The sequence below is a fragment of the Pipistrellus hanaki genome (genome assembly GCF_964339955.1).
Source record: "Pipistrellus hanaki genome assembly, chromosome: 6".
Taxonomy (NCBI): Eukaryota; Metazoa; Chordata; class Mammalia; order Chiroptera; family Vespertilionidae; genus Pipistrellus; species Pipistrellus hanaki.
Genome location: NC_140508.1, coordinates 59,900,420 through 59,914,205, shown reverse-complemented (window position 1 = coordinate 59,914,205; position 13,786 = coordinate 59,900,420). Strand labels below are relative to the sequence as shown.

Genomic DNA, 13,786 nt, shown 5'->3' with positions numbered 1-13,786 from the left:
TAAACAGGCAATTTTCCCTCAAACAATGAAATTCTTTAATAAATAAGAATGATATTAATTGTGTCATTCTGTTCAATATATTTTAGAACAAAGACTCTCCAATGAAAGAGACTTTAAGAGTTATTTGTAGAGTTTTCGAAACCTGCAGATGGCTGGGTTTCCCACTGACTGGATCCAGGGTCTGAGGTAGAACCCAGGAATCTATATGTAACACCTCATTCCCTACAAATATGAAAAAAAATCCAACTCAAGACCTGTTGTTCAAAAAAATCTGTGAAAGAGGTTTTCCCAGACTAATATATTGCTATTGTTTATCAGTTAGCCTATTTCTTTCAATGCCTTATTTTAAAATATCCTTTTACACAATGAAGAGACAAACCTGATAGAATAAAATCCTAGTTTTAAAATTAACCACAAGTATGGACTAGAATATATTTTTAAGTGTAAAAGAATTTAAAGCATGCTGACTTGATGTTATTAAATTAGACAGGAAGAAGGCTGATATTTTGGAAGACCTACTTTAAATGCCAGGTACCTTACACAACTCCTACTTAATATTACACCAGAAGGTATAGTTACTACCATTTTACAAGTGAGGAAACCAAGGCAGCAGAAGCAGTCAGGATAGCTTGCCCTAACTCACTAAGAAGGTAAGTGAGAAGGCTATACACTCTAGATCAGTGGTCTGCAAACTCATTAGTCAACAGAGCCAAATATCAACAGTACAATGGTTGAAATTTCTTTGGAGAGCCAAATTTTTTTAAACTTAAACTATATAGGTACGTACATTGCTGTTAACTTAATTAGGGTACTCCTAAGCTGGCCTTTGCTAAAAACTCAAGGGGCCAAAGAGCTGCATGGGCTCTCGAGCTGCAGTTTGCCAACCACTGCTCTAGATCTAAGTATGTCTATGAAGTCCACTCTTGTTGATCTGCATCACAACTTTCTCCAATAATATAGTAAACTCAGGTGATTACTGCCAACACTTCGGAAGAAAAGATTCAAATTCAAAATCATCTTGATCCTTTGTAAAGAGGAGAGCCTAACACAAGAAAAAACCAAACCAAACAAGCAAACAGAAATGCAGAACAATGCAATAAGAAAATTAAAATCCTGAAGGAAATGAGGAAGAAGGACTTTCTGGGCCTAAGTACAGAGAAGAAAGGGCTGGCAATTCAGTCAATGTGATTCTGAAATGTCCGAGAGGAATGACATGCACACAATAATCCTTCCAGGTTATAAAAGGCTGTTCCAAGTAGAAATGCTGAAAAGGAATCAAATAAAAAAAAAAATACGGGTGATCCACAGCACAGAAAAAAGGACTATAAATAAAGGGAAAAGAAATTGAGGTCACTTATCTAACCAAGGAAAAGACCAGGAGGTGCCATGCCACTGTCTTCCACTGGAGCTTTTCACGAGTGCACCTTTGACTTCCTGAGATTAACACAATGTCTTTGACATAGTGGTCACTTTATAAATCTTTCCTGAATGAATGTCTTCAGATATGCAGGATACATTTATAAAGAGAACAACTGTCATGTGTGACCTGTGTATGAATGTGGCCTATTTTTTTTTAACATTCACACAGAGGCTTGAATGAGCAGGAGTTCAAGTTCTTATAGAGAAAAGCTGCACCTTTTCCTTCTCTGTGTCCTTAGTGCTTAGAATATACTAGGTACACAATAAAGATAAGAACAAGTAAATACTTTTTGTTGTATATAAAGGACACGTTGACCCTCAGCACATAAAAATGAAACCTATTAAAAGGGGGGTTTTCTCAGTCTCTCTTTGGGTTGAAGAGTAGTCACAAGATATTAGAGAGGTCAGTTCTCACCACCCTGCCCAATCTCAAAAAAAGTCAAAGAATGCTATTCTTTCTCCATTCCTTCTCCATTCCCTCTGCCACAAACAAGTTTACATCTCTTCTGAACTTTTGACCTTGACTCCCAAGTAGATATCACATCCAGTCTTTTACATACTGCAGCCCCACTGATCTTCTTAAAGAGCAACTCTAACCAGGTCACTCTTTCATTTCAGAAACAAAAACAAAACAAAACAAAGGCTTTCTAATGCTTATTTCAAAAGGCAATCAAGGTCTTCCCTGACTTTATGCTTGTCCTCTTTCTACTTTCCTTCATCCACTTGTGTTCCAACCAAATAGAAATGCTCTGTTTTCCTCATTCAGCCAACATTTCCTCTTCCCGATGCTCCTTCTGCATGGAAGCACTCCCCTACTCATTTTTTGAAAGTTTAAATACCTCTTACCTTCAAAGGGTACTTAGCCCAAACACTGTTGTAGAAAGTATTCTCTTTCCTACTGGACTTCAAGAGCACCTTGCCTCACCCCTCTTGCATAGAGCTTTCTATTTTCAACCTTGTCTGCAGTTGTTTTGGTGAATCCCTTGTGCCACACATACTCTAACATAAGCCCTTTGGGACAAAGTTGCTTTTACTTTCTGACCCTCACAGATCTTGCTTAGTATCTTATCATGTGTCCATAGTATATGCAAAGACGTGTTTGCTGAATCCAAGATTTTTCACAATAAATCTCATTTAAATGTTTCTGTCTTTTTCATTTGTGTTGTTTTCACAGCCTACTTATCCATTTCTCATTTATGTTAAAGTTCTCAGACATAGGACAATGGGTATAAGTGAAAAGAAAAAGGAAGAAAAGGTAGAAGTGGAAAATAAAGACAACAGATTGCATTTTGTGTCTCCCTCTCCACCCCCCACTAATGACCATTATTTGGTGAGGGGTTATTAAGAAGATAGGCATTTGCAGAAATTTTTGAATCATCTCACATGGGCACTCAGGCAATATGCTGAGGGAGAAGGAAAATGTCTGCACCCTGAACATGCCTAGAGAGTGCACAGAGGACGGGTTTTTCTCAGAATGTTGCTGACAGATAAAAGTCTTTACCAATAAATTTACTGACCAAAGTTTCATCAATGGGAAAATGAGATTAATAGAAAGAAAGAGCATAAAAATAAATACCAGTGGCAAAATGTTATATTTCCACCACCAAAGCAGTGAAATACGTATCTATCAATGACAGGAAAGTTAACTGGGTACATATCAGAGAAGACATGAAATGAGTATCCATCAAGAATAAAGTGTTATGAACTCAATACTTGTAATGATTAAATGGCTATGGGCCATTTTTCATGATCACATCTGGAATTTGTTTCAGAAGTCTTCAAACTAGCTCAAGTTTTTGCTGCAGAGTAATTACAATGGTCTGGGGCTCTTTAGAAAAAAAAAGAGAGAAACTTTAATAAGGTGATGCTAATATAATTCAAGTTATTTAGAAACATTTCATTTAATAAAATGATTGCATCATTTACAGGACTGCTTTGAAATCATTTTCTAACTTCTTACTCATGAAATAAGGTAGAAATCTGAAAATTCTTTTTATTAGGCCCCCAACTGGCTAAAAGACATGCAACTCACTCTGATGTGGTCTTTACCCATGTGCATGTACATAAATATGCACCATTTGGTAAAGAAAATATTTAAAGACTTAGGAGAAGAACCTGCCTAGTTGGTTAATAATTTTGAGTAAATAAGACAGCACCTAGGCAAATTCCCAGACACAAAAACTGATCTGCCAAAATGTGTTTTGACTAAGAGAGCTCCAACTTGAAGAATTAACTGTTATAATTAATAATAAACCAGAATTAATAATTGCATCGTTAGCAATACCAATAAGTAAGTTATACATATTAAACTGAACATCAATTACATCGCTGAGTGATGTATTGCTTCGATGTTCAGCAGAGCAAATGGGAAAGCTCATCAGAGATACTGATAGATGTGCTGAGCAGATGCCATTTATTAGGCCCAAGGCAGGTGCCGGGCTTATTTTCAAAGACTGTTTCTCAGGGATAGTTTTTCACTCTCCCAAATGAAAACAACATGTTGAAGAAATTGTGATGCTTCTCATTCCCTTACACACCACTATATTTTTCCAACTTCAGACCCAGGGTCTGAAAAAATTATTTAATGAGATCATCTATAATCCTTCTGAATAGAGCTCTATTACAGTGCATCCTCTTAGGTTCTCTTGAGAACCGATGTTACTGAAGGACAAACACAAAGAATGGCGTCCACATTTAAACCAAGAACAGTGAGAACAAAGGAACCCCGGATGGCCAGGACAACAAAGGGAGCCAGGTGTTTTGTTCCCCTGTGCTGGCTACAGAAAGCACAGAATAGTTTATACACTGCTTTCGGCTATTTCCTGCTTCAAATAAAGTAGTTGTTTTTGAAAATGTGGTAACTTTTTTCATCATTATCATCATCACCATCACTGCCAGCAGCAAGATCATAGCCTGGGTCATGCTGCTCTGTTTATATCCCAAAAACTGGCAAATGGAAAATATTTGCCCGTGGGGGACTCATTGCAGATTTTGACATATGAAAGAATAATAATATTCCTCTCATGCTCTAGTGCTTCTGGAGACCCTGCCATCCACATTGTGTTCATGTAAATAACACCCTCTGCAGCATCAAGAAATCCATTCATTTTTCTGGAAGTTCAATATTGCACCTCTCTGAAGGCCTGAGAAATTCAAAAACTTGGGACTAGTGGTGGCCTAGGGTAATTTCCTACTTATCTTGAAAGCCCTAAGGGCCATAAAATAATCCTTGATTAGAATAACAACTCCAAAGCTCCAAATTCTGCCTTTAGCCTGGGCCAGCTTTGTGTGAGGTCTTTTACATGCATATGTTATTGTAGTCATTCCCTCATTGCCCACCATGAAATTAAAAAAAAAAATAGTATTCTCCTTGTTTTCCAAATGTGGAAGCTGATATTGAGAGTTTAAGCGATTTCCCCAAAGAACTGGACTTGAACTCACTATCTTCCATGTAAAGTAAATAAATGCTTTCTAAATTATATACACTGGGATGCAGAGTCCATGTAAACCACCCTATCAACATTTGGTGCAGAGAATCCTGAGGCCCCGATTCCTCTCAGACATGTTTGAAAACAGCCCTAGGAAGTGTGCCATGTGGTTTAGAGAATGCTCTGCAGTCTGAACTTCACTGTCCCTATGAGCTGGTCACCCGGCCCCCTAAGAGCACAAGAGAGACCAGTACCAGCACTAATCTGAGGTTTATCCCCAGTGGCCTACAACTACATTGAAATTTCATTGACGTTGTTCCTTTCAGCTTTGCAAATAAAGCATGCAAATGTTGCGCTTAATTCCATGATATATTGATTTAAAAAAATAAAAATAAAAATAACATTCTAAATCATTTCCCTCAAGGAGAGAGAAACTCCCTCTTGAAGGCCTGGATGTGTCTGCCAAGTACTAGGATAAGGAAAGGGAAAGCAAATGGAGAAGGGCTACAGTTCCACAAAAGACAGCCGCTGGCCCTTGTCCTTAGGACAGCTCTCCCAGAGAGAGGGGCAGGGGGCATTTGCTTGTGAAGATATCATAACTAAGCTGGAAAAGTCATGGTTTGCGAACAAGTCAGACATGAAAAGCTAAACCCCAGATCCTCTCACATTGAAGACTGACAATTCTACAAGCAGTATGTATGTCAGGCAGGCATGAGGGTGGGAGGATGGAGGTGTTTGTAAATTGAACATGCTAGAATTTTATAAGCCAATATTTTAAAAAATCTTCGGGCCTCCCTCTCAGCACACTGAAGACATCGATGAACGTGTCTGGACACTGATAGTGCCAAAAGGGCAAATAAAATGAGGTATTTCTGTTGAGAAGATTGTGGGTTTTTTTCTTTTTCCTTCAACTCACAGGTCCTGGTTTTCCCTTGATTCTTTTACAAAGCCAGAAAGTATTTAAGAGCAGAATTCTTTGTTCAAAAGGGAGTTTTGTTTATTCTAGATCTATCCTTGATATTTTTTTGATTTGCTGCCTTTTCAACATACGGCTGAGTTAAGATAATGAAGGAAATTCTGACTTCCTTTCCATTCTGATGAAATATATTTGATCACACCCATGAATACTTTTTAAAAACCTCTCACAAATACTAAGTTGTTTATAATATCTACAAGAGAGACTAGGTCAAAGTCAACGAAACAAGTACACACAGAAGTATAACATGGCCCTTTGCCTACAAATTCACCTTATATCCTAAAACATAGTAACAGTTTTCTAAAGTAAGAGAAGGGATGAAAAGCAAATGATCACAGCTGGTATCTAACAACAGTAGGGTGGAGTTTCCTAATAGCCAATGGAGTAAAGAGAAAGACTTAGTAAAATGATATTGTCACTAAGTTTAGGTAAATGTCTTTAAAATATCCATGACTTTTCCATGCTTATTAATATAAAAAATAAATTAATTTTATTTTATTATAAGATTGAAATGTATTTCCTATATATTCTATAGGAAATGATGATTAAACTCATTGAAATTGTTTCATGCAAAAACTTAAACTATTTTTTGAAAGTATAGATACTTTCTTTTCCCAATATTCTGCATCTTTTACTGAAATTTTGGTTTTGAGCTCAGCTATTTAGTCTCAGCATTCTTCTTAAGTATGCAGGAGGCACTATATTGTTAACAAAATTAAAAGGTAGATATCCTAAAGTACAGAATTTCAATTTATGCTCTGCAAGCCAGAAAGCTCTATGCCTAAGCAAACAGAAGACTGTTAAATATATTGTTTTATTTTCCTTTCTTCTTGCTGATAGAAAGAGAAAAGACAAAATAATATTGAAAAATTAAATTGTTGTCTTTCACTGAAAAGCTTTCTCATAGACACCCTACAGTTTATGTAATGAAATGAAAACAAAACTATTTGGTGGCAGTATACATGTTTTAAAAGATATTAATTCTGAAATCCAAATCTTGACATTTGACTCAGTATTTCCTTCCACAAAATGACAAAGAGAAAGGGACAGAATCTCCCCTGGCACTCCTGTATCCTCTTACCATTTTCTTGTAACTATACTGTTTTATAGATGAAACTGCCATAGCAGAATGACAAATATAACACGTAAAAGAACAAAAAAGGGCAATAAATCACCAGTGACACTACAGCCCATTAAAATGCATTCAGCTGCTGTTGCAGGAAGAATAAAAAATTCCCCTCACTTTACATTCTTTCTAGCCAAAAAGGAAGTTTTAGCTATCCTTATAAGAAATCCTAATAAGAAATTCCAACCAAATTCTCCTCACACTAACTTTCTATATTGGATTCCATGGTCAAAATATATAGCATTGATACCATGCTCACTGTTTAATAAGAAATGCCCAAGATGGGGCATAGGAATTGTTAATTCTCCATCTATATATAACACTGCATTTGATAAAACCAGTTGGAAATGGTAGTTCCAATTCAGCCACCATTTCCAATAAACTTATCAGCTTAAATAAAGAGTTTGGCTATTATTACTTGTAAAAAAGTCTAAAAGAGAGACTGGTGCTGGGCGCCAGTAGAGGGTGTGAGCGGTGGCTGTTGGCCCCAATTGCCCTTGAGGGCTTCTCCACCTTGTCCTGCTCCTGAGGAGCAATCAAGGCAGCAGCCACCGCTCTCACCTGCTGACAGTGTTGACCCCATTCACATTCACTGTTGGCACTGGCCCTAATAGTTCCATGCCCTCAATGAGTATGAGTGGCAGTGGTGGGAACAGGGCTGCCGGCAGACAGGGGACTGGGGATGCGGTGGGAGGGTCTGGGTGGGGGTGCAGAGGATGGGCCAAGACCTGCCTCTATGCCCACCACAGCCTCTTGGCCCACAGTTTCAACACTGCAATTGGGGGCAGGGCCGGCCGGCCGGCCAAACTCCCGTGGCCCCTCCCCTCACCAGCCTGGCCTGATGGGCCCCATCAGGGTGGGCTGGCCAGGCCCCACACATGTCGAATTCATGCACCGGGCCTCTAGTTGTATATAAAGGTCTTTAAGGACACGAGGAGTTCTATACTCACAGGATGACCAAGTGAACCTTTCCCTCCTATAGTAGGGGCCAGAAATACCCTTGGAACAGTGTAGAGCAGAGCTCCCTACAGCTAATCATTTCAAAGATCAAAAGGTTGCAACTTGTATTTCTATCAGAGCTGAACTGTATGCACTTCCTGAAAGTATCTGATGGGAGGCCTAAGTGGCCATCGGAGGACTAAGTGACACTGGGCCCTGTGCACCTCCAGGAGTCCCACTCTCCCTGAGGCAGAGACTGTTGGGAGCTACTGTGGTTTTTTTTAAGTGGTGTGAAAATTAGTCCACACCGTAAAGGCAATTTTATCTTTTTACAAATGACTTCATTCCATTGGAAATTTATAGCTGGCCTCTGAATGCCTTTTAAGTGCGAGGGCTGACTGGCAGGTTGTGAAAAGTATAACAGTATGTAAAATATGGCACTGTAGTAGTTAGGAGATAAAAATACTTCTACACACATTTCATAGTTGACTCAATTAACAGTCTCTAATACAACACTTTATGAATATAATCACTGAATGATTGAAAGGGCAAATATAACTGCCTGCAGCTAAAGGTGGTCATATTTTATCTCAGAGCCCATATATTCAAACAATATGCCTGAGTTTTATTGTTTATGCTCTTTGTCACTTTTGATTCCTATGCATATCACGGTAAATAGCTCTCAAAATAAATGAAGTGGATCTCGCAGGCAAGAAGTTGAATGAAGTCATTCCATCTCTAAGGTACTCAGGGTCCTTTGATAGGTTTGAACCTCCCCTATAATTCCCTATCAAGTGCTCTTCCATTCAGATGGCAGATACTACATAAACCAGGGCCAGTACTTCAACTTTATTAATTTCCCGGCATTTGGCTCTTCTATTCTTGTCCAATCCCTCTGTGTTTTTCTAGGCTGGGACATCCAGGGGGATGCAGGAGTCTATTTCAGTCAGTGCCAGTTAGCAAATTCAGATGCATTTCACAGGCACCAACACGCCCTTCCAGCTTCCCTGACTCGGAGTCCCTGTTTGCCACCCCCCCTTCTCCACCATTCCCTCCTTAAAATGCCCAGTCACCTCTATAAAACTTGGAATGAAACTCAGCTCTGTCACCTGTCAGCAGTTATTGAGTAAAATCTCCTTTCACAACTTTAACAAACATCCGGCAGTGCTTACCTTTGATAATGCAGACATAAGCTGCTTGTATCTTTTACAAAACTTGGAACTTTATGTGGGAATAATGGTTGGCTAGTTCTGTATTTTTTAAGGCACTAATTATATTTAGCAAGCAATTCTCATGCTCTGATATATCTGATTTGTACTTGAATTCCAGGAGTCACTTTATGCAAACTCTAGGACATAGATCTTATCGTATTAGATGTATGGGTTAACCAAAACAGACGATAAGTTTAGGAAATCGTTCTTGATAATACCCCAGAGCTGGCTAGGTCATTAAATCATAAATAGAAATATCTTAATATAAAACAAATAGCTTACACATATTTATAAAATTATCTAGAAAATCTTAAAGAGAATTTCTAGCACAGTGGTCGGCAAATTGCAGTTCCTGAGCCACATGCGGCTCTTTGGCCCCCTGAGTTTTTAGTAAAGGCCAGTTTAGGAGTACCCTAATTAAGTTAATAACAATGTACCTACCTATATAGTTTAAGTTTAAAAAATTTGGCTCTCCAAAGAAATTTCAATAGTGTACTGTTGATATTTGGCTCTGCTGACTCATGAGTTTGCTGACCACTGTTCTAGCATGTACAGCTTTTAATTTTCTTCCTAAAACAGTTTTATTTTACATGCAATTTATCACAAAATAAAAGGAATAAAGTAGAAACCAGAAGCATTTCCAGTTTCTAGAATTTACTCTGTGTGCACTTGAGAGTAGGATTTTTGAGGTAGATAGAATTTTCATTCCAAGCATTATTCTGTTCTCTCTTTCATCATCTTCTAAAACTAGTGATTTAGTAAAGCATTTTTAAACCTGTGGGTTATATTCATTAGCTGCTAGAATTTAAAAAAAGAATTAGAATAAAATGGATCGAGATAGAATAATATTCATCTATTCAGGGATTAGAACTGCTAGTAGAGTGTCTAAAGCTTTTTCTTCAGTTAAATTTATGTGTGTGTGTATGTGTGCATGGGTGAATTGGGTGTTGATGTATTCTTACTGTTGCTTGAGGACAAAATAGCTTAAGAAACACTCCCGATGCAATGATTGGTCTGCTAACCAAACATGCTAGCATTTTGTAGTCTGAGCTGCCTTCATTCAGTGAATTAAATCAGCCAATATTTATGAACACTTCTTGTTTTATCCAGCCCAGTTTTGTGCTGAGGTCAGCTCACCAGGGTGCTTGTTCTCTTTGGTGTTAGACAAGAAAGGAAGGTCCCACCTATAACAAGGTGAACAGCAGGCACTGCATTCTGAGCCAGAAGAAACTACAGAGTTCTCATTATCTTTTCAAAGTTTCCTAGTATAAGTATAGCCTCAACTAGCATTTGTAGGAGCATGATGCCAGCACAATTAAAACAAGAAGTATTATGTATACATTCAAGGATACATACCTTGAATGTATCCCTCAGGTATCTCCTATTTGCTTCTAGGAGGAACTGTGTTGATCTAGTAAACAAAACTACAAATGTTCAATGGGTCAAGTATTCAGACCTGTCCCACTGACCACGTCTAAGCTGCTGGACACAATGAGATAGGTTTTGAAATATATGTCCTTTCCCCCCTCTTAGCTATATAACTGTTGTCTCTTCTTAACTGCTACAGGACAAATATAATAGTACTTTTTAATTCATAAGAGCATGTGTACGTGTATGTTTTGACACCATTGATGCAAATATGCTTGATATCAAGAAACTGGAACCACAGAATAAAACTCTTTTTAAGAATAGAAGCTCTATACCTGGCACACAGAAGGTGCTCAATAAATGTCAAATCAGTGATTGAATGGATTAAGTGCCAAGCTTGCAGTATGACTCATGAATAAATCTATTAAAAAAGAGAATGTTACTGCTATCAAAGTTGATGGCTGATGCAAACGGAAAATGCAAAAGAAATATTACCCGAGTTTGGATTTATCTGGGTAAGATTAACCATCATTAAAACCAGCAGTAAATACTGGGGGGGAAAAAGAATGGGTCATTTTTTTTTCTTTACTGGGTTTTGAGGCTTATTCTAACACTCTATCATTTTAATCCCTAATAAAACAAAGTAAATGAGGGAGATTATCTGCAGCCTGTACAGGATTGGCAGCCATATATTCAGCTATGTATGTGTCCTTCATAGACTAGTTCCAAAATAATAACTCACCCTAGACCCAAAAGCCTTATGAAGGAGGCTTATTTATGAGGTACCTTCTTAATCATGCAAGTTTTAGAGAAAATGCTATATTCAGAAGTTTCACTTACATCACATCTCATAAACAGCATGCTTAATTTGAAGGTAGCCGATTACAGGTAAGTCCTGAGAAAGATATTTAGCTATATATCTCATAAGCACTCATTTTATGATAGTGAGGACAACCCATTTTTAATGACTGGGTGGGAAGACTGGTGCCAGCTCAGACATCATGGGTTCAGACTTGCTGAAGGACCCAGATTACCTTCAAGGTCAACACCTAACTCTATGGTACACAGCATGCCATGGGCCTGCCCCGGAATGTAAAGGGCTTAAAGGGGAGGACTTAGGTGAGAAAGACACTATCACTTAAGTGCTTCCTCTGGGAAGAACACTTCAGAAGTTCAGGATAAGAAAGAATCTGTAACAAGCAGAACTTCAATCAATAAAAGAAATGTGCTTAAAAGAAACTTGAAAGCAGGAGAAGCAGAGCTGTTAATAATAAGTTTATAGCCTGCAGGCCTGACACAGAGGACAGAAAATATGTAGAGAATTCCAGCCGAGAAAGAAGTGGAGTTATTCTACATTTCTTTACCTTATAAAGATTAGTCTATAATTTTCCTGAGTCTCACTTACATTACTTTTCAAAGTAATAAGCTCACAGAACCTAAATATTTATGAATTTTTACCATGAGTTAAGCTTTACATCCTTCCCCCCTCCAATTAAATGTCAGAGTATATTCATTAGTTTCATACATACAAAACCGTTTTATGGAAAGCAGTTGTGTGTTTATTACTCAGCCTTAATCATGGCTATACTACATGCAACAAAACTATGACATCAATGATCCTTTGGAACCCAGGATTTGGTTCCTGACCTTGTAATTATGTTAGAAATGTTGGCAATGGCTTGCTTTTGTTGCAGGACCAAAGTTTGTCTTCTGGGGTTTTCTGACCACTCACCTTCAGTCTGGAGTAATTTACTAGACTTCTTTCCTATATGAGTTTATCTCAATGGCCACATGCCTTTAGAGGCAGCATGAATGGGCACACTGATTTCTCTTGGTATAAATAAGCACACAGTTCAACTCCATGACTCTAAGCCATTTGTTTTCTTAAAAACTTCCCTAAATTATTCCATGCATTTGACTTGCAGATGCACCACTTATGTAAACACTTAGCTTTGAAACAAGGATCTAAAAGGAATGCAACCAGCTCTGCTCCAGTTGTATGTACATGATGAGCTATTTGCACAGCATTACCCCAAAAAGCTTTGAGTGGTTTTCAATTCATAACTCTGGCAGACAAGCCCGTGTATTGCTAACTGTGTGTACAAACAAGACCCTACAATGTGAAAAATGAACCTCTCTCATTCTCAAACCACAACACCTTTTTGGCTTAATTTGGATTACTGTGGATCCATTTTTATGGATTTTGTTTGAAATCCTGTTTGATGTCATTGCTATTGCAAGCCCAGCAAATTTCATTTCTATATAACATTAGGCTAGAGAGGAACATACCAACAGACAAACACACAATGGAGACATGCAGTGGAGTTGTGCTTAATGCATGGGTATCATGTGCACAGAGTAGAGGCCAAGCACATCACTTCATTTAATGCGGGCACATGTTTGTACCAAGAGTTTGAAACATTGTAAACAAGCCTTAAGCAAAGGAGGAAATGTAGAGGGGAAACGAAGCTGAGAAAAATGAGCGGGAAATGGGCAAGATGACTCATCTATACTTGAACATCTGACCTGTCAGCTGGTCGTCGCCTGCGGCAGGGGCGATGCGAATGTAAGGTGTTGTAAGCTGAGTCACGATTATCGCAGCTATGGCAAAGGAAGATCCCCAGGTCAGCATGCATGAGGGAAGAAAAAGCCAGACTGAAGCTAGGCTAGCAAGGAGAATCGCGATCAGTATATCACATTGTCTCTACTTTGTCCCAAAACAACAAAAAGAGAAGGAAAGAAAAGAAAAAAAACAACAACTCATAGCAAGGTGTTGAATTTTCTGAATTAAACAAGCTTTAGCCAGGCAGTTAGAGTTCTAAGTACGACACAGTTGTAAACTTTGGCTGAGATTTTGGATAGATCAATTGAATAAATAAGTGCAAACAAACACATTGGTCCCAAGTAAGGCTCTAGACTGGACAATTATTTCCAAATGCTATTGAGTATAACGTTTAAAGATTCATTGCTAATTCTGACAATCTAAATGTTAGGCTTTTTGAATTTATTAGATTATTTAAAATTCTGCTGCTTAAGTCACAATATTTTCTCTTCTTGCTAAAATCACCTTTGTGAAAAACATTATCCTCTTTCACTAAAAAAGGAAAATATGTAGAGAAACTTCTCTGATAACTAAATTTCATGTAGAGTATTTCTATTTAGAAATCTCATTCTGTCACATTAAGGGAATGAAAAAATGTATCTCACAGCATTGGTGAGGAAAATAAAAACTAACCATTGCCTTTGCTATAGTTGTCATTGTTAACTTGTGACCAAAGAAATCATTTAGATTCTTGAAGTGGACCAGGCAGACTCCTGG

General features: G+C 38.0%; 1 protein-coding gene across 2 annotated transcripts in view; it reads right to left on the bottom strand.

Annotated features, from left to right (window-relative positions):
- The window catches only part of PTPRM (protein tyrosine phosphatase receptor type M), a 606,371-nt gene that overhangs the window by 190,430 nt on the left and 402,155 nt on the right, over positions 1-13,786 (bottom strand). Inside the window, exon 14 of one of the 2 annotated variants that reach the window (XM_084887751.1) lies at positions 12,994-13,068. The exons of the other annotated variant lie outside the window; for it this stretch is intronic. Within the exon in view, the coding sequence (XP_084743877.1) occupies positions 12,994-13,068 (75 nt within the window). The remainder of the gene's footprint in view (positions 1-12,993; positions 13,069-13,786) is intronic. 2 annotated transcript variants of the gene reach the window in all.